The sequence below is a fragment of the Suncus etruscus genome, chromosome 19 (assembly GCF_024139225.1).
Source record: "Suncus etruscus isolate mSunEtr1 chromosome 19, mSunEtr1.pri.cur, whole genome shotgun sequence".
NCBI lineage: Eukaryota > Metazoa > Chordata > Mammalia > Eulipotyphla > Soricidae > Suncus > Suncus etruscus.
In genome coordinates, this window is record NC_064866.1 from 31,991,711 (window position 1) to 32,013,055 (window position 21,345).

General features: G+C 38.9%; 1 protein-coding gene across 1 annotated transcript in view; it reads left to right on the forward strand.

Moving 5' to 3' along the window:
* The window catches only part of FER1L6 (fer-1 like family member 6), a 135,514-nt gene that overhangs the window by 75,744 nt on the left and 38,425 nt on the right, over nt 1-21,345 (forward strand). The window contains exons 21-30 of the mRNA XM_049765618.1: nt 2,214-2,363; nt 9,036-9,146; nt 9,415-9,576; nt 11,262-11,430; nt 12,878-13,104; nt 15,554-15,676; nt 17,108-17,147; nt 18,302-18,417; nt 19,381-19,512; nt 21,069-21,194. Coding sequence (XP_049621575.1) covers nt 2,214-2,363; nt 9,036-9,146; nt 9,415-9,576; nt 11,262-11,430; nt 12,878-13,104; nt 15,554-15,676; nt 17,108-17,147; nt 18,302-18,417; nt 19,381-19,512; nt 21,069-21,194 — 1,356 coding nt within the window. The remainder of the gene's footprint in view (nt 1-2,213; nt 2,364-9,035; nt 9,147-9,414; nt 9,577-11,261; nt 11,431-12,877; nt 13,105-15,553; nt 15,677-17,107; nt 17,148-18,301; nt 18,418-19,380; nt 19,513-21,068; nt 21,195-21,345) is intronic.

Here is a 21,345-nt window from a genome sequence, read left to right on the forward strand (position 1 = left end):
ACAGAGATGACTACAAAGTAGTACCTTCTCAATTTTATTTCTAACAAAATGATTCCCAGCCCTAAATATTTTTATTTGCCAGCTAATAACAATAATCAGACATCTTTGAAAGCTACTCCTAAATCAAGCTGCAGGACTAGAAAGATTTTCCTTTGCTGTCCAGATACCTTTTAGATAGTCACCTCCAGCCTGCGATTTACCTCCTTCTCTCAACCCAAGCTAAACCCATTACTACAAAACAAGCCTCCATTCTCACGTGTAAAAGAAAAGAAAAGGTTAGAGAGAAAGAAAATAGAAAACATTTTCCTTTCTTCTCCTGGATATAAACATGTCGCAGGGGTCCTCAAACTTTTTAAACAGGGGGCCAGTTCACTGTCCCTCAGACCATTGGAGGGTCTGACTATAGTAAAAACAAAACTTGTGAACGAATTCTTATGCACACTGCATATATCTTATTTTGCAATGAAGAAACAAAACAGATACAAATACAATATGTGGCCCGCGGGTCATAGTTTGAGGACCACTGAATTGTAGACACACAAAAGCATCTGTTTATACCCAATGTGGGCTGCAGATACATGGGATGGAATTATTAGGTCCTGACTCTTGCCTGATCCATACTTCCAGTCTAGAATATTCTTTTATTACTCAATGAGCTGTGCCCTCATTTAGGTTTCTAGCTTTGGAAGAAATTATTTTATTTGGAAAATGAATTGCTTCGGTTTCTATTTACTCTTCTGTTTATAGGGCTAAAATTATAATTAATTTCTAGCTCTGATAATGGGCAAAATAATTAGAAGGCTGGTCATTCATTTCATATCCAGCTGCCCTTTATGCTCCCATACCAGGAACAGCTGACTCTTTCAGTGGAGATCAAAGGACAACTTTTCCAAATTTGTTTCCAAATTTCCAAAATTGTTGAACATTTGTTTCCAAATGTGCCTAAATCTAAACCTCAGTCCAATCAACTAATCTTCTTTAAACAGGGGGAAAAAAACAAGTACTGACTCATGAATCCAAAGACATTGATGCAATATAGTTGCTAAAACTCAGCCTCAACCAGCAGAGAAGGCAGTTTTGGCTTTGGACTTTGCAAGTCATTTTGTCAACGACTTTCACTTGCTCAATATTGCAAGTGCCTGCCTTCCACCAAGAAATAACAAAGCAGGAAATCTGCCACATGGAACTTGCATTCCAGAAGTTTCTGAGATAAACTGCAAAGCAGATTGTTTTGCTTTATCCCTAAGCTGCTCTTGGGAGGAATGTGGACATAGGCATAGAAAAGAGGCAGGAGATGTGAGGTGGTAATATAGAGTAATTATTTTTAATTATATTTTTATTGTCTAAAGGTTTACTAGGCTATTTATTACTAGTTGAAAATTCTGTTATTGGAGTCTCTGCAAAGATTAATGGGAAAGTGGCAAAGCTGGACCACTGATGTGGGAGCAGGTCTGTTTGCAGCTGCCAAGGCTTCAATAGCCTGAAGGGAATACACACCACCCCCTCCCAATATAGGATCATTCTTAGACTGACAACCCACAGACATACATACATAAAGACACTTTAAGTTCTTTTTTGCTACCAAGATGACAAGTCAGAACTTCTGTCACTTATCGTACTATCTTTCCTCTTCCTCCTTATCTTATTACCATATATTGAGCACTCATATATCAATCACTGTGCAGATACATAGGTCATTGCATCATCTCTCCTGGGCCCATAAACAGGCATTTGTTTATCTATGTCCTAGTTTAGGCAGGGGATTCAAAAGTGGTTGTAGGGGAACGGGGGGAAAAAGTGGTTGTAAAACTAACTCATGGATGGCCATGGGTGTGGAAAGTAATCCTAACACTAATAATGTCTTACTGTGGAGAGCTTTGGGAATGTTTGGTGCCATCTTATTTTTCCATCTCTCTATTCCATTGAGCTCAACCTGCTGAGGTTGATAAATCCCATGAGAAAGCCTCGAAACAAGAAGACCCTTTGAGGACCTTCCTAAAGAAATCCCTGCCCCCACCCAAATGCATCCTATGACTCTCCAATCCATGGAAAAGGATAGAGAAAATTGAAAGGAGATATAAGTGAGATTAGGCAAAGAGGGAGTCCCCGAGGGCGAAATTTTTTGTGGAGGTCATTGACAAAATCACATTGATGCAGATCCAAAGTAGGTGTTTTAAAACTCAAGAACAAATAAGAACTCTTTCCTGTTTTAGGGGAAGCCAGAATACTTGGGTGCCACTGTGGCTGCTCCTGTGGTAAAGCTAGTTGACCAGAACTATGAGCCACCTAAGCTGTGTTATCACCCCATCTTCTGTGGGAACCTTTCTGGAGGAGACCTTCTTGCAGTATTTGAACTGCTGCAGGTGAGTTATTAGATATATATCTATGCACACAGTAGTTTCTTTGCTTGACCTGGTCTGAAAAGCAAATTCTCAGGATTGCACTGCTTTAGAGCCATGTCTGTTATAGTCCTGATAGACTGTGTCTTCTGGGAATCTGGTGATTCTCCTAAGAACTTGAGGAATATACTATTCCCAGAGCCCACTGCTGCCAAGTCAAGAGTCTCAATCTAAAGGAATCTTCTAGATTGACAGAAAATGCTTCAATAACTCAGTCTGTAAGTCTCTGGTCTCCATATAGATCATGAGAAGATGCTGAGAGGAAGAGAGCAAATTTGTGAGCACTTTAGCCTGATACAAGAGTTATATTTATTGCTTCACATAATTTTTTATGTATTGCCTCCCTCATTTTCCCTCCTTCCTGTTGACATACTCATTTCATAGACAGTAAACAGATGATACATGCAAAGACAGACTGACCTTACTATGCAGCTAGTTAGGAGTCAGTCGAATTTAGAGCTAACTTGAACCTTTAAAGTCTTTTGCTTCTTACACTGTATAATACCTTTTCTTGAAGTCAAGAGCTCTTTATCTGTCCTGATACAATGCAGTGGTTTTTGGAGTCATAGATTTTGGGGCAACTTTTTCAGATAAAGCCATTGTTCTTGAGGAAGAAAGCTGAAATTCTCAAGTATGTTCATTTAGGAGAGGGTCAAATGGGACATGGAGAAGAATTGGAAAAGAGTTGACAAAGTGAATTCATATCCAATTTATCATCCTGACTGTTAACTTATTGAGAATCAGGAGAGCATATGGTACTTTAACTCTGGTTTAGGCCAGTTTCTCCACAAATTAACTCAGTTTTCATTAGAACTTCTTTCTCATTTAATTACTTGCTCAGAAGGTAATTTGATCATAAAGACAATTGTTTTCACGTATGGTTCTTGTCCATGCTGAGAAAACAACAGGAAACTACCTTCATTTGTTTGAAGGTTCATTTCACTTGAAACTACCTTCACCAGCAGCTCTCAGTTGTCCTCTGTGTATAGTTCCTCCAGCCTCTTTATCTTTATTATGGAAATACTTCCTTATCTCAGAAGGGTGGAGTAGCAGGGCTCTTAGCTCTCACTGAATTTGGATCTGTTTCCCTCTCCTGACCAACCTAGCCGCCTTGCTAGTCCTGCCTCAATATCCTTCCAACCTGGTCCAATAGCTCCACTCTTCTCATGGATACTCTACCTTGAAAATTTACACTCAACTTCAACTCTTCACTCTGTCTATAGTATCCACAGCCAGATCAGCCCATTGATAGTTCCTTGAAAAATTGTAATCTTTCCTGGCCCCAGACTCTTGTTTCTCACCAGGCTTGTTACATTGGCCTCTTTGTGGGTCTGTGAGGTTATTACCCATATAATTTGGTCATTGCAAATTACCTAGCTGCAGAACTAGGAGTAGTTCAGACCACCCCAGAAGTACTCAGGGGCTGTAGAAACACAATCAGGTACAGCTTCAGGGCTGTACTGGTTGTGCTCAGGAGACTGGGTGGTTGCTGGGCTACAGATAAATCTAGGTGATGAGTTTACTAGGCATATTTCTTAATTGCTCTACTATCTCCCAGACTACTACTCAATTTGAGTTCTTCCAGAATACAGATTCTCCTCTTCAAAAATTAATAGCAATGATTCCCCACATTTTACCTCCAGGAAAGCTTCCCCCAAATGTTTTTTTTTTTAATTCTTGACCCTTCGAATACAGTGACAAGGAAGTTTGTTTTTTATATCTTTATTTAAATACCTTGATTACAAACATGACTGTAGTTGGGTTTCAGTCATATAAAGAACACCCAGCTTCATCAGTGCAACATTCCCATCACCAATGCCCCAAATCTCCCTCCTCCCCACCCCACCTGTATTTAAGACAGGCTTTCTACTTCCCTCACTCATTCAGTGACAAGGAAGTTTAAGAAATTTACCAATATCATTTTATATAACTTATCTTGAGGGTTTGAAATGTCATGATCACATTACAAGTCTGAAAAATCTTTTATTTTTCTAAAATTCTCATTGCTTTTTACTATATATTTTTGTTGTTTGTACAACTCTTATTAGTTCATGGAAAATAAACTAGATCCATAGGGAAATGTCAAATTTGTATAGCTTTGCATATAAACTCTCCCAATAATGTCCCAAAACTTTTTTTTCCTCAGATATTTTTTTATTGAGACCATTGTGAATTACAAGTCTTTCACAGTTGTATTTCACGCCTTAATGACAGTAAATTAGGGCCATTCCCATCACCAGTGTTGACCTCCCTCCACCATAGTTCCTCGCATTCATCCCATACCTCCACCCCTAGCCCCTGGGACTACTATTGTAACAGGTCCATTTGTGTTTATCTTGTTGTGGTTTGGGTCTCTTGATTCTATTTAGAATGGGTATTTAGATATGACCTCTCTTTTTTTCTTTTAGTTTTTGGGCCATACCCGGCAGTGCTCAGGGGTTACTCCTGGCTGTCTGCTCAGAAATAGCTCCTGGCAGGCACTGGGGACCATATGGGACACTGGGATTCGAACCAACCACCTTTGGTCCTGGATCGGCTGCTTGCAAGGCAAACGCCGCTGTGCAATCTCTCCAGGCCCTGACCTCTCTTTTTTTTTTTAACTCTATGCTTCTGAATCCACTTGGCGCCTGGGCCCTGTCCACTGTTTTTTCCTTACTCAATTTGTAGGAAGACATAGAGACATGAAACAGATCAAAATGACTCAAGTTCTATGGTTCTATGAAAAAGGCCTGAGCCCCTATCTAGAATACAAGAAAAATAAAAAAATAAAAAATAAAAAAAATAAAAAAAAAGGAAAGAAAAGGGGGAGAAGCAGATGTGGCTTTTTTTTTCTTTCTTTTCTTTTCTTTCTTTCTATTTTTTTTTTACATAGATAAGTAAACTTTGGGAAAATTAGAAAGGAAAATCCTTTGGCCTAAGAGATACAGGATGTCTTCACCCATGAAGCATACTGTTAAAACATCGACTACAGGCCTTGGGCATGTTGGTTGTCCAACCCCAATGTCTCCCTTTATGGTCCCAGAGAAAGTTCTGTTCAGTCGCAGTTATCAAAGTCAGTCTTCTGTAGTTAGAGATCTTTGTTTTTGCACAGGTCCTAGGATGAAGCATAGGATAAAATCTTTCTTTGTGGTCCCAGGACAAATTCTGTTTAGTCACAATTGTTGTAGTCAGTCTTATGTACTTAGAGACCTTGGTTCTTGCACAGATCCTAGGACGAAGTGTCTTCTGATTTTATCTCAGTTGGGTAGTGTTCCCTCAGATTTTTTAGGTTACCCAGCACTCACTGTAACCTCGTTATGCAAAAATTTTGAGTTTCCTGATCCTGTCCCACAGATGGACTCCTAAATGTCTTCCTAACCTGACTACCCCAATTTCCACCTCTATTCTCCATTTAATCATGGAGGTTTACAACTAAAGAAACCAGGAACCTCTCCCCACTCCGATCTCTGAAAATCGTTTCTCCTCTTCCCTCCAAGAGCCCTTGACCTCTCTTACTATTTAATTTAGGCTTTGATAGGTCAATTGTTCTCAGACTTGTCTACCTCAATCTGTCTGTGTCATAAAGTCATGGTTTTGCTTGTTCATTCATGCCTTCAAAAATTATTGTTGAGTTCTGTTATGTGCCAGACACATTACTGAGTTCTCCATTAAGCATAAGCACAATTTCCTTCTTTCGTGTGATTTAAAGTGAGGGAGAGAAAATAGAAAACACTGGATATTATAACAGCAATTTTACAAATACTAAAGAGAACGGATGATGCTTAAAGCTGCTCTATGAAGCAGACATGCACAAGTTGGAGGAGGGGCAGGATTGATAGGTCAGAATCCTAGGAAACCTAACTAAGATGTCATTAACCCTAACTAGGTATTTTAGTCAGAACCTGAAGGGGAAAAGGATGCAGACCATGTGAATATCTGGGAAGAAAACATTCGATGCAGAATGATATCAAGTGTTTGATTCTGGAGTCTAAGTATGACTGGCCTGGTCAAGAAGAGTTGACCTGCATTAGCCGGAGTGGAGAAAATAAAAGGGGAATGTAGATGAGATGAGAAGTAGGTCACATAGAGTTTTATAAGGGTTTAGACTCGTACACCATGAAAGATGAAAAGTCAAGGAAGAAATATGAAGATAATATTTTATTTCAATTGAAATACTTGGGGATGTTTAGTTGTCACCATATTGGAGAGAAGATGTGGGGGATCATGGAAGTCAATTAGAAGACTCTTCAAACAATTCAGATCAGAGAACAGGAATCTTAGATGCAAGTAATAGCTGGAAAAGAAGAGGACAGGATTTTAGATGGGTGTCAAAGATAACTGAGAGTTGACCGATAATTGGAGTGAATGTGAAGTTTATCTCTTTGTCACTAATAGAAGCCAATTTTATTTTACATTGCCGATCCTCTCTGTAATGTTTCCATGCACCTTTATTTGCTCAATTACATAAATTACACAAAGAACTCTTGAGTCTAGACAGCATTTTCCTCAAGAGACTATATAAATTCAGATTTAAACTCACCTCCAAGGTAGTTGGGGGCACAAGCAATCTTAGATCATCTGAATCCAATGGAAAGTGAAAACAATTTAAAATTGCACTTTTATCTTTATCAAGGTCAGTTCATTTCCCCTTTACCCTTATTCCCAGCAAACACATTATTAGAAGGTATGCCAAGTACTTTAGAGGTTCTTTCAACAATTCCTCACAGGAGCTCATGAATCCATCAGCACTGTCTTCACTTTATAAATGATACTACTTAAATTCAGTGACACAGAATAACTTCTTTAAGTTCATACAGCTAGTAAGTAATAGAATTCAAGGCTGGGGCTATAAACAGAATAAACACTGAGCTGGCAGGCAGAAAAAGGAAAAAGGCTTCCAGAACATCAGTGAATTTTGAGAGGCATAGAACTGGGATCAAGGTCATGTGTGACCTTGACAGTAGTGCCGCCTAACATGACGCGCCCTGGATCCCTTGTCCTGGTTCTGCAATAGGATCTCCTTTTGAGGTCCTGATATGTATCTCCATTGTAATGCTAGAGAAATCTACCTTATAGATTAAACCATCTTGTGTACTCTCTATACCCCTGTTGTTCTTACCTTGTTGCTTTCATTAGAATTCTTTACTTTCATTCAGTCTCATATGCTGGGTAACTGCCAACCACGTGGTTGACCAACAGCCAATCCATCTGACAGGAAAACCCAAATCTTAGTTAATTCTAATGGACTCCAGTCTCTATCATATGGGAACCTTGGTGTCCAGACTGAAACCCTCCAGGGCATCTTTTAGGCACTTAATGAATAGGGCCACTTCAGGGTATTTCCTAGACTGACTTTTCAGTAGCTCCAGAGAAATAAATATAGGGTAATTTTTAAAAAATTGCAACAAGAGGCAGCCCCCTGTACCCAACCATTGCTGTTCTATGACTTTGCTCAGGGATCTCAAGGAACAATTAGTTTTGGTGGCAGGCTAAATTGCTCACCTTATCTGTAGTAAGTGCTCTTGGATATACATCCATATCATTCCTATTTCCTTTAGAGAAACCTGTTCCACCCTGTAACTTCATTAGCTTTAGCCTGTCTTCTGTTCTCAGTGTCTGTGCTCTGTCTTTTTTGGAGCTTTCTGATCTTTAGCTGAAGCAGACCCCAGCTAAAAGCCTCTAAAAAAAAAAAAAAAGAAATAATGGTCTTCCTGGGCTTGGCAACTTCTGAAAAGCAATTAGGCCTTTACAAACATATTGAGCTAAGGTGTTGTCAGCCAATAAAAAGAACCCCCTAGTGATAGAGTCTCACTTGAGGTGATTGGAGAATAAAAAGAAATAAGAGATATCTTATTGAACAAGATAGACACCCCTCATGAAGAAAACCCGTGTAAGGGCAGTGCTTAAAAGAATAACTCCCTGGGGCCTGAAGGTTTATTTGGTCCAGTATCTGAGACTCAGAGAGGGGAACTTTCTTATGAAAAGTCATACAACAAAGTCTAGTTTCTGGTTTTGATTCATGGTTCACTGGTTTTGGCATCACTGGTCTCGACTTCATGGGGCCTCACTGTCTTCTGAGGACTGAAGACTAGGAGAAGAATGGTCTCAGTGGCTGGGATGAAACCAGAAGTCTTCTTGAGAGAAGGACTTGGTGTCACTGTGGATGGCCTTAGTGAGAAAGTAGTATCTTAGTTTTTTGTGACGGCTCTCCTAAAGTTTCACTAACTTTAACGTTCTTTCATCCTAGCATTTAACCTTCAGAAGGCTTCGTTTTCTGTTTTACTGATTAAGTATCTATGAGATTCAACTCATGTTTTGCTTTGAGGTCATTCAAGCATCAGAGTTAAGTCTCAGATGGTTCAGAGTTTTCTTTGACCCCCTTCTTTAGCTCATTAATTCTGGTGTCATGTCTTCAAGTTGTGAGCACCTCTTCCCTGTTCTCTCCATCCTCTCTCATATATCTTGGGGAACATGGCAAAGGTTCCCTAAAGGTTGCCTGCTCTGGAGGAAAAATGAACTTATCAGTCATTAAATTTAGAGTGGTAAAAAGCCTTGTTGCAATCTTTGCTTTAGGTTTGAGGTGGTGACATGGTAGCCCCTAGTCTTTCTTACCTTCTTGCCTCAGTCCTCTAACCAATGCTTGTTCTCTGTGTGTAGGTTCCTTCATCTGGAATACAAGGGCTTCCACCCATAGACCCACCAGATGTCACCCAGATCTACCCTGTTCCTGCCAGCATCCGTCCAGTTTTGAGTAAATACCGAGTGGAGGTATGAAGCAGAGAGGTGGAAGATCTCATCATTCTTGGGGGCTAAAAGGCAGAGGTGCATTGCAGTCACTAGCTGCCTACATTGGAGGAAGGTGGAGAGGGAGGCAGACATACCCACTGTGGCCCTCTGGGCACTTAACAATTATCTCATAGAAAACAGCCATCATTCTCCAGCTATTTACCTGTCTTGACCATATGGAAAAATCAGGGCTTGTGTTTGACACCTTCTGGGATACTTAGGAACAGTTCTGCTCACCTGTTCTCCTCAGGTCCTCTTCTGGGGCGTCCGTGAAATGAAGAAGGTGCAGCTGCTGTCTGTGGACCGTCCTCAGGTTCTCATTGAGTGTGGGGGAAGAGGAGTCAAGTCATGTGTCATCCAGAGCTACAAGAACAACCCCAACTTCAATGTCCAGGCAGATGTTTTCGAAGTGGTGCGACCCCTGCTTCCCTCCTGACCCTCCCTTCACTTCTGCTGAAGGCATTGTCCTTCCTCACCCTGACTTGGAGGAAGCTTCCAGAGTTTTGGGTATCCTATATCTGTGGTGAAGACCTGTCAATATATAGTGAAGAGACTGAATTTTTAGAATGGGATACAATAGGACTGTTTGGGGTCACACCCTGAGGTGTTCAGAGCTTACTCCTGGCTCTGTGCTCAGGGACCACTCCTGAAGGGCTCATAGGACCATGGGATCAAATATGGGGCTGCCAGGTATGAGGCAAATTCCCTAGATGATGTTCTATATCTATCCCACAATAGAGTTCTGTTTTCATTATTGTTTTAATCTAGTAGGTTCCAGCCAATCATAAGTAAATTAAATCAGCTGGGCAATGGCTCTACACAGGGCTCCTCTGTACAGTCTTAACTGGGGATGTGTTAGAAATACAAATTCTCAGACCACCCTCATACTGCTTAGTGAGAAACCACTGCAGGGAAGGCCCCTTACCTTTGACTTGTCAAGGCCCCCAGGTATTTATATTCACTTAAAATTTGAGGAGCAAAAAAAAAAAAAAAAAAAAAAAAAAAAAAAAATTTGAGGAGCATTGATCTGGAACAATGCTTCTCAGTCTGTTCCCAGCCATAACCCCCTCCTGATCTAATTTTCCTTCAGTGATTCCCTGTCTACCAATCAGCCTAACGTGCTGTAATCCTTCACTTCTGAAACTTTTACTTGTGTCTCCATTAGGGTATACCGCCTCCCCAATGTGGACATGTAGGCTCCAATTGAGAAATCCTGATCTAGAAAATACCCTAATTAAACATAGTCTAATCGCTAGACTTTTAAAAACATTGGTCCTTAGCCCGATAGTTCACATGTGAACTGACAATTCAACAGTTACGGCTTGTGCTATCTGTGTTTTTGTTTATTTCATTATTCCATCCCATAGTTAACCTTTTAACCATGAGGGTTGGAACTCCAGGGTCCCTTTCTATGGCATTTTTTTTCTATTGGTTTTACATTCAACCACAATTGGTTGTGAGTTGTGTGTATATAGAACCCTCAATCAACTTTAGGTTTTACCTAAGTTGTTTTTTTTCTATACAGTGTTGAGATCTTGAGTCTTAACAACTCAAGAGTTAAGTGTACTTTTTGGGGTGTCTCATCTGGAATGGAAACTTTGCTTTGTTTGACCTGTCAACTCTAATGAATTCATATTTTCAATTATGAAAGACTAAAACTGATGAAGGTGTTTAAATCTCAAGGGCTGTTAGGAGAAGCAAGTCTGGGCACTGACCTAAAACCCTCAGCTCCATTTCAAATGGCTCAGTTTTTATTCTGTTTGATATCATGGGCCTCAGGAATCATTTGAGATAAGAGTTCTACAAGTATCAAATGACAAAACAAAAGAACCTAAGACTAATGCCAGAACGAATTTGGAAGTGGGTGGGTTTTTACAATTTATTGTAACAGGAATTAATTGTTATTTCCATTTCCCCATTTGGGGTAATCTTGGAAATCTATCAAGTTGCCAGGTACTCCAGGTACCCTAGAGGGTAGAATGACAAGGCAGAGACAGAATGATGAGAGGGGCTGCAGGACTTGCTTTGATCCTGTCCCCAGAAAGTCACCAGTTCCTACCCAATCATGCCCCATTCACCCTAGCTTCTTCTCCACAGGAATTGCCTGAGAATGAACTTCTGCATCCTCCTCTGAGCATCTGTGTTGTGGATTGGAGAGCTTTTGGGAGGAGCACACTAGTGGGGACCTACACCATCAACTGCTTGAAGCAGTTTTTATGCAAATCCAGGGAGCCCTTCACCATCACCTCACAGGTGGATGGTCAAGGTAAGAAGTGCCTTGTAGATTGGGGAGTTGTATAAAAGCATAGTGCCCACAGAGATCTTCGGGTTCCTGTACAGAAGTGCTCATAGCCAAGTATCTGCTTCCCAAGAATTTGATCTTGCCCCCGCCCTTACTTTCTATTTTCTTTTTTTGGGGGGGCACACCAGGTGACTCTCAGGGGTTACTCCTGGCTGTGCACTCAGAAATCACTCCTGGTTTGGAGGACCATATGAAATGCTAGGTTCATCCTGGGTCAGCCACTTGCGAGGCAAATGCCCAACCGCTGCACCATTGCTCCGGCCCAACTTTCTATTTTCTTTTGATTGGCTTCAGCACCAAGTTATCTAAGAAACCTTCTGTGACGATGACGTAAGCCTCTTCCTGCCTCTACTCTCTCATATCATTTTTTGCTCAGCACTACTCTAATTTGGACCTTTTTTATGTCAGGTGCATAGAGAGTAATGAACTTACTGTTTTCAATTCAGTCTTTATATCATTCTTAGTGTAAGACTGTCCTCCTTACATCTACTACCCCATGCCATATATATCTTATTCCATGCCTCTTTCCTCTTGGGTTCCATACAACTAATTCTTGTAAATATAAAATTAGTTTACAAATATGATATGTTTTGTTTTCTACACTTTTTTATTAAAAATTTTTAAAATTAGATTGATTGCTCAATCTGTGTACACTAATTTGAGATTACTATCTGCTACATCTACCCCCACATTGAATTCTTGGGCTACCTCCAACTTCTCACTTCCACTGGCAGTGCTGTGATAGGGAACCTAAATAGAGAAGTTCAGAGGTGTGCCATATTTTTATTGAATCAAGAACCCAGTGAAGCCTCATGAAGCCAAGGAGTGATTTCTTTTTTGCTTTTTTAAATATCTTTATTTAAACACCTTGATTACAAACATGATTGTGGTTGGGTTTCAGTCATGTAAAGAACACCCCCCTTCACCAGTGCAACATTCCCATCACCAATGCCCCAAATCTCCCTCCTCTATACCCCACCCCCACCTGTACTCTAGACAGGCTGGAGTGACTTCTGATCTTTCTCAAACACAATACTTGTGTTCCAGACTTCTGCCTAAATATGGGTGGTCATTGATCTGTGGTCCTCCAGGTTTTCCCTAAATTAACACATTTGGGTAACTCAATCAACACTAACATCTGGTTATATTTCATTCCTCTGGCACCATTGATTAAAATTAGTCTGATGGATCAGTAATAAGTACCTTACACAATATACCTTACATCATGATATTATTTATCTCCTTGTGAGAAGAGTATTTTCACTAACATTTTATAAAAAAGAAAAATGATATTCCAAGATGTTAGGAATTTTTCCTATCTGAATCTAGATCTGTTTGATTTCCAGTCTCAGAACACTGAAATAACCACCATGATTAGCCCAGTTGATTAAGCATTGTGCTTTCATTTCAGCTACTTCAGATTTGCTAATAGCCACAGAGCCCTCTGGGGCCAGTAGTGCCTCCCAGGACTCCTCAGCTGATCACATCTACGTGGATGTTGAACAACCTCCCACAGAGGCTCCCAATTCAGCCCAGGTTCAGCCACCTATCGTTGTTGACGTCACTGATTCACCTCCTGTGCTGGAGCCCAAACAAAAGTCTGTAGCCCAAGAGTTACCAAAAGATGACAAAGCAAAGGTTAGAAAGTAATTCCTTTTTCTACAAGAAAAAGTAAAAAGCTAAGTGAAGCTTGCATTGCAGATTCTAGATACCGCTTCCCCCATCTATTAACTGGATCCAAGGGTAACTTCACATTCCTAAGCATCAGTTCCTGATTTGTATGACATTACTACAGATATAGAAAAGCATATGTAAGGAAATATAACTGAACTCAAAGAGTGGGTCAAATAGTGGCTGACAAATTTAATTAAAGAGAAGTTATTATGAATTCATTACCTTGGGAATATTTATAAAGTTTCCTCATTTATTGTGGAATAACATTTTATAATAAATAATTAAATATATAGTATATAACATATAATATATTATATATTACTGTATATAATATTTAATAGCCCCTGGGGTGAGGGTGGAAGATATGGGAGGCAGGATGGGATTGGAGGTGGAGGGAGGACAATTCAGTGATGGGAATTCCCCTGATTCAATGTTAATATGTACCTGAAATATTGTGAACGATATGTAAGCCACTATGATTAAAATAAAAATTATATTAAAAAAATAAATAACTGGAATTCTACAAGTTATGAAAAAAATTTTATGAGGTCATTTAGCTCAAATAATATGTATTCTGGGATAGATTCTAAAGTTGAGTAAAATTTGTCTCCTCAACTGAAATTCTGGAAGGGGAGAGAGATAGGTCTATGACAAACCATAAGCAAAGGACTGAGTGATCTAAGTCACAAATCTGAGCATAAATTCCTGATGTAATATTGACAGTTAAAGGACAGTTTAAAATTAGTTCTAAAAGATTCCCAAAGCTTCAAATGGTAAAGATTGAAATGAAAAGCAGAGTGGATGGTGAGTTGTTGTTTACTCAATTGTTTTACTAGACCATACTTAGTGTGAGCCTCTATGACTTCTTGTCATAGTCTTTCTATTCCACTATCATTACACCTGCCAATTTGTGTTGTATGTCTTAGTTTAAATGTCTGTTTTCACCATAAGACTGTGTTATGGTTAGAGATGACTTCTCTAACATCTATATCACCCTTGCACTTGCTTGATAAGAGTGCCTGGTATATCATAAACACTCGATAGATATGAATGGATGATGGGTATATGATATGTTTTGCATGGGTAGCCACTGATAGGACAACTGTTCTCTCCCATGATATCTTTTCTTCTTTATACACATATCCCTCATTGAGGTTGTAGCAGTAATTTATTTGGTTAAGGGGAATTGTTTACATTATGTCCCTAATCCTCACACTGCAAACAAAGCAGGTATTTTTGGTAGGTGAATATTACAAAATTTAAACTGACTAATAAATGGCTTTAAAATAGGCCTGATTTGGCTGAAATCCAACAAAAATATACTAGCTCTAAAAGGAGAAATGGAATAGAGTGGCCTAGTGTGTGTGTGTGTGTGTGTGTGTGTGTGTGTGTGTGTGTGTATATATATATATATATATATATATATACTTCTCAGATCACAATGCACTGAAATTAGAAGTGAACTACAAATGGACACAGAGAAAAACTTTAACACCTGGAAATTAAACAACTCGCTACTGAACAACCAATGGGTCAGAGATAAAATCAGAGAGGAAACCAAAAGATTCCTGAAAACAAATGCCAATGAAGACACAAATGATCATAATTTGTGGGGCGCAGCAAAAGCAGTACTAAGAGGAAAATTGATAGTTTTGCAAACACACATCGGGAAGGAAGAAGGGATCTACATAAATAACTTAATGGCATGGCTTCTAAAATTAGAAAATTATCAATAAAATAAACCAAAACTAAGTAGGCAGAAAGAAATAATAGAGCTTAGAGCAGAAATTAATAAAGTGGAAATTCAACAAACAAGCCAAAATATCAGCAAAAGCAAAAGTTGTTTCATTGAAAAAATAAACAAGATTGATAAACCACAATCAAAACTCACAAAGAAAGGGAGAGAGAGAAATGAATAAGGGGAGATCACTAGTGAATGGGGGGGGGGTGTTCTTTCTTATAACTGAAACCCAACTACAAAATGTTTGTAATCATGGTACTTAAATAGATATATTATTTAAAAATAATTATAAAATAAAATAGGCCGTTTGTTGAAGCTCTGTTCTTGTACTCTATCACATTGAACTTTAAGCTTTCTGAATTACCTAATGAATATATATTTAGTTCTCTTTACATACCCAGACTTTACTATATTATCTCACATCTGCTAGGTAATTGTGCACTAAACAAATTAATGGCTTGATGAGCACTTTATTTAACTTTCATTTGCTGGCATGGTAAAAGGGCTATATTGGTATTGGTATATAAAATGTATTGGTAAAAACTTTGCCAATACCTCTTCTGCTCCCCAGAGGATGGGCATGTATTCTTTCTTCAGCAAACCATTAGCCAGATATGCAGATCCATGAGGCCTAACTCATAATTAATCATTCATTCCTCATCTCTTTGCCAGAATGACAGGAAACTTTCTCGGAGGTCTACGAAAAGAAAGAAGAGGACCATAGCAGATGAATCTGCTGAAAATGTCATTGACTGGTGGTCTAAATATTATGCCTCTGTGAAGAAAGCACTAAAGGTAAATTCTGCCATGATTAGGAAGGTCATGGGATTCAATAAGAAACCATAGTAAGTCCCTCATTCTCCCCTCTTTAAAATCCTACTCCATAGATTCAACTCAACATAGGATTCAACTGCAGATGAGTAAAATGAATAGAAGCACTAAGGTCTCTGATTTGCATGATTTCCACCCTCTGGTTAGAGTTGACCCCCAGATATAGTCTTGTGATAATATTCTGGAAGGATGTTCAGCTTAGTAATGACATCTAGAGAAATCAGCCCACAGTCCAACATAAGGCGGTCCAGCTCAGAGAATTAAGAATCCTGTAAAGGCAAGCATAAGTTATGGATCTTTTTGGTGAAATTGGAAATACAAGGTCAAAAGATCCAGGTCTCCAAAAAGATTTTAAGCTCAAGTGGAAAACTCTAGAAGTAAAAGCAGTAGTTTTGGTCTTAATAAATTAATAATTAATAATAAATAAATAATAAAATTAATAACTAGCAGATTACCAAATCCAGGCCTTATGTATTTGAGAAAAGAGAGGGATTGACTTATGAAGATGGAAAACCAGTGGGAAGAGGATCTGGAGACTCAGGCCAAAGCTCAATGGCAAAAATTTGGCAAGGCATTTTATCCCTGAGTAAAATAGGAAAGGAAAATTAAATTTAATTGGCCAGAAAAATCTTATAATAATTTAGCCTTAGAAAGACTATAGTTTCTGGGCCCGGAGAGATAGTACAGCGGCGTTTGCCTTGCAAGCAGCCGATCCAGGACCAAAGGTGGTTGGTTCGAATCCCAGTGTCCCATATGGTCCCCCGTGCCTGCCAGGAGCTATTTCTGAGCAGACAGCCAGGAGTAACCCCTGAGCACCGCCGGGAGTGGCCCAAAAACCAAAAAAAAAAAAAAAAAAAAAAAAAAAAAGACTATAGTTTCTTCATCCAGGACTATCTATGAATTGAAATATCATGCAAGAAACCCATTAAATGTTATTATCCATATTCGATCTCTCTCTGTTTGCAGCCATCTACTTCTAGTACCTCATACTTTGTTAGCCTCCATTCTTTGTTAGCCTCCATATTTCTGGGGAGCCCAGCGACCCAACATGCTAGAAGGTAAAATAGAGTGCAGACAGCATAGGACTCAAAGAGGTGATGTGTTGCTTTTCTGATAGTCAAAGGAAGTGTACTCAGAGAACAAGAATATCAAGTGTTTGGAGATATTTTTCTCATGTGAGGGTACTTTTTCTCTAGAGTAAAGTCTCTCACTGCACTTGGGACCCCAATCTTTACACGCAGTTTCCCTTGGGATACCCTTGAAGACTGTTTGAATATCCTTTTTAAAAAAATTCTGGGAAGGCACAGGGTTCAGATGATTCAGAACTGTAGCCGTCGATTAATTAATAATAAGTCAGGCATGATGGTATAAGTAATCTACCCTCCCTCTTCCTAGGAAAAAGAGAGAAATTCTGAAGAGAATAAAGGTAACACAGGTCAGTAGCTATCCTGGGGGTGTTTGGACATTGAATTTGAGTGTTAAAATTTTAAATGAAAGCCACAGAAGGTGTGTCACAGCTCCATTCCCTTATTTCCCAAAGAGATAACAATCTCAAAAGATTCATGTTCTTTTTCAATGGTTAAGTACTTGATTTGAACAGAACTATAAACAGATCCCAGATCTCCCTATCCAGTTCAGTGATGAAATCCACTCATTGGCTCATTTCCCTACATTGACAGTTTGACTATAAAACAGCAGAGTAAAAATAGAAGCAGGCTAGGATGACAGGCCAAAATCCATTTCATAAAATTTGTTAGAGGTGACCTGGATTTAGAAGACTCAGTTTACAAGGATTGAATAGATATGGTTTGGCAGAAAGTCAAATGAAAGATGCCTAGGATTTAAAATGACCACAAACTTAGTTCATGCCAACTGCAGATCTTGACCTAAAAATAGCAGTCCCAACATAGCTACCAGTTCTGTTTCAGTGGTGCTAGTGGAGAACCAGAGCCAAGATTCTAATTAGCATGTTTCATTCTCAGACCATCTCTATGACAGAAGCCACTGTGCCTTAATTTTGCACATGATAAAAAAAGATACAGAGAGGTTGACTAATTTTCCCAAATTTACCCGGCTGCAAAACAACAGAGTTTGTATTTTTTTCTTGAACCACTCCTATAAAATTACTGTACAATCTAGCTAGCTGAATGCATAATTTTAAACAAGACTCCTAACATATTTAGGCTCAAATTGTTGTAGTAGATGGATGTCAAGTCTATAAATAGAGCAGAGAGAAAATGCCACTAAAGGCTTTTGCATTGCCCTATCCTGGGTTTTGCTAATTGATAGAAATAACTCTTGCTCTTGCTGCCTAATTCAGAGAATTCTTCCTATGACAGAATTGGGCAGAATATTACCTGACTCCACAAGATCCATTGACACTTCATTTCTAAGTGAGTCACCTCTTCAAAAGCTCTGCAGCACAGATTGTAGGGCAGCAAGCAGTAACCCTATAGCAATATACTACTTTGTCTTTTTTGTAGTGAAAAGCATGACACATGCAAAACTAGGGCAGAAAAGGAACTTGGCTTTATTTTTCTCATCTCAACAGCCATACAAGGTCTAATGATTTTTACTACCTATCCACAGACGCAAAATCAGATGAGGTAGTAATAAACATAGAAGAGAGCCCAAAGAAGAAGAAAGACAAAATTCTCAAGAAGAAACTCAAAGAAGAGGAGATCCCCAATCTGGCAGTCCTGAAGGTATACCCAGCCCCCTTCTTAGCCACAGAGAAGGAAAGAAGCTCAGAGAAGGATCCTGTTTTGTGCTTCCATCAACCATAGTAGTACTTTGTTGGAGCTTATTTTATATATATTATAATCATTGGTGCAGAGAAGAAAATTTTGACAGGCATGCAAACCAAGACAAAGGGAACTTGTTAAGTTTACGTTTTCTACATCCTTACACAGAAAAGGGGCATAAGTTACATTGGTTAGTGTAGGTCCAATCTGTCATTTGACAGTGTCTAAATTTCCCTTCATTCACCTCTTGGAACTTGGCATCAGCATTAGCTGTTCACATGGGCAAAATAGCAGGAGTTTTAACTCTACATTAAGATCAACCTTGATCGCAGCCAGAAGCTCTGAACTGGAGGCATATTTATAAATATAAAAAGTGGGAGAATGAAAATTATGCATTAGATAACCAATTTGGATAAGTAATTTTGATCAGACTTTTGAATCAGTAATATAATTATGTTACCAAGCCTAAAACTCACTTTGATTTTGCATTTCTAAAATGTATTTATAATTTTCTGCTTGGAGAATTCAAGTCTAGATGCATTATAATAAAAGCTAATATTTTGCCACTTTATATTGGTAAGATTAAACACTTAGCAGATATTTGTCAACTCAAATTTCTTCAAAATTAATCATCTACAGTCAGTAACTAATAATATAATTAGAGTCTTATTCAAATTTTTATAATTTTATTTTTTAAATTTAGCTTTAATTGTTAACATTTGAAAGTGTATCAAAAAAGTTTTACATATTTCAGAGTAGTTTTATGAATGCTGATTCAATCATATTATTTTGCTAAAGAGAAATTAATATCCTCTATTACATTTTCCAAGGTTTAGAGACTCCTTGAATTTATCATTAAACCAATCCTAGGTTTTCCTTTCTCTGAGCACATTCTTCTCTTTTCATCCTCCCTTTTCCCTAAAGATATATGATGGTGACCTCGAGAGTCATTTCAGCAATTTTCAAGATTGGGTGAAAACCTTTGAGCTCTTCAGAGGCAAATCTACAGATGAAGACCATGGCCTGGATGGAGATCGAGTCATAGGAAAGTTTAAGGCAGGTTCCAATGTTAACCCTTTTCTTTGTTTCTTCTGTCCATGAAGATCAGACTGGAGAATTTTTTGTTAGATTTCTAAAACTAAACGCCATAATTTACAAGATTGTGAGCAGTACAGTTTTTCACAATTACAACATTGTTCATGATCGAGTTTCAGTCTTAATATGTACAACGCCCATTGTGCATTTCCTGCCACAAATGTCCCCAGTTTCCCTCCTGCCCCACTCCTGCCCTCTCCTCTGCGTCTGTGGCAGACATTTTTCTTCTTTCTCTCTGTCTCTCTCTGTTGATCTCTCCTCTTTTTTTCTTTTTAGACAACTGGTTTGCAATATTATTACTGAAGGGGTGTCATGCCTATCACTTTATCTTCTTTCTGTACCCAGTTATTGTCCATAGTGATCATTTCCAACTATCATTGTCCTAGTTCCCCTCTCTGCCCTTACTGCACTCCTCCACTATTTGTGACAAGCTTCTTACCATTGACTGGTTTTCGGGCCCTCATTTTTGTTGCTTCTGAATATTATTACCATGCTATCTTTCTTTTATATATCCCACAAATGAGCAGACTGGATAATTCTGTTATGGAATGTCTTTAAGAAAAATTCATTATCTTTATTCAAGACCCTCCTCAGAACTCTATAAGAATGAGTTCCACTCTTTTTTTTGTTTGTTTATTTTTGTTTTGGGGAGCCACACCCAGTGATGCTCAGGGGTTACTCCTGGCTATGCGCTCAGATATCGCTCCTGGTTTGGGGGACCATATGGGACACGGGGATCGAACCACGGTCCCTCCTAAGTTAGCTGCGTGCAAGGCAAAGGCCCTACAGCTTGCACCACTGCTCCAGCCCCTTTTTTATTTTTCTTTTCTTTGTTTTTTTTTTTGAGTTTCACTCTTTTTGAAGTATTGCGTTAGTTCAGCCTATAAAATACAATAAATCAGAATTGTTCCTTGAAAGGATCACTGACCATTACTTTTTCTCTCTTACCCATGACCTACTGAAAGTGTATTTCATATAAAATGTTCTAGCTGAATAGTTAAATCAAATCTTATAAACATCAAATAGCAGATTTGTGATGTTAGCACTATAAAGATTTAGTGGAAAGTAATTACGAGGCCACTGGTACTGGGCCTTTTGCATACAGTGTGGCGTGCAGGAAATAGTCTGGACATGATATGTTGTCAATCTGACTTTAAATCATAATTATAATACTAACTAGCCTCATATCCTTGAATGGTTCTTGAATTCCTTAAGCTTTGGTTGTAACATCTGGAAACCAATTCTACAGTCCAACTGAGTGAGACAGGTGGAAGGGGCACCAGATGTGAAAACATTCAGCATATCCTCATGCTCCTCACATCATAACCCTGTGAACAGGGCATTACTGTGCTGATCTGATTCGCTGCTGTGCCTTGACAAATTGCTTGAGGAAACTTAGAGGGCATTAACACAAGTTCAGATCCTATCAAATTGCTCATTTTTCCAGACTACACCTTCTGACTTTTGGGGGGAATATATGACAACTTATAAATTGGGTTCACACCTTGTGTTTCCAGGGCTCCTTCTGCATCTACAAAAGCCCTGAGGATTCCAGCACTGAAGACAGCGGGCAGCTGAGAATTCAGCAAGGGATTCCTCCCAATCATCCTGTCAAAGTTCTGATAAGAGTCTACATTGTGGCTGTGAGTCTTTATTGTTTCCTCTCCAAGAGTATCTTGGCCATTTCAGTTGTCACAGGAGAAGACCACAGACACAATTATGTGGGTACATAAATCACATAAATACTTTCTCTAGTTTTCATGCCTAGAAGTCCACAATAGAGGTATTGTTAGA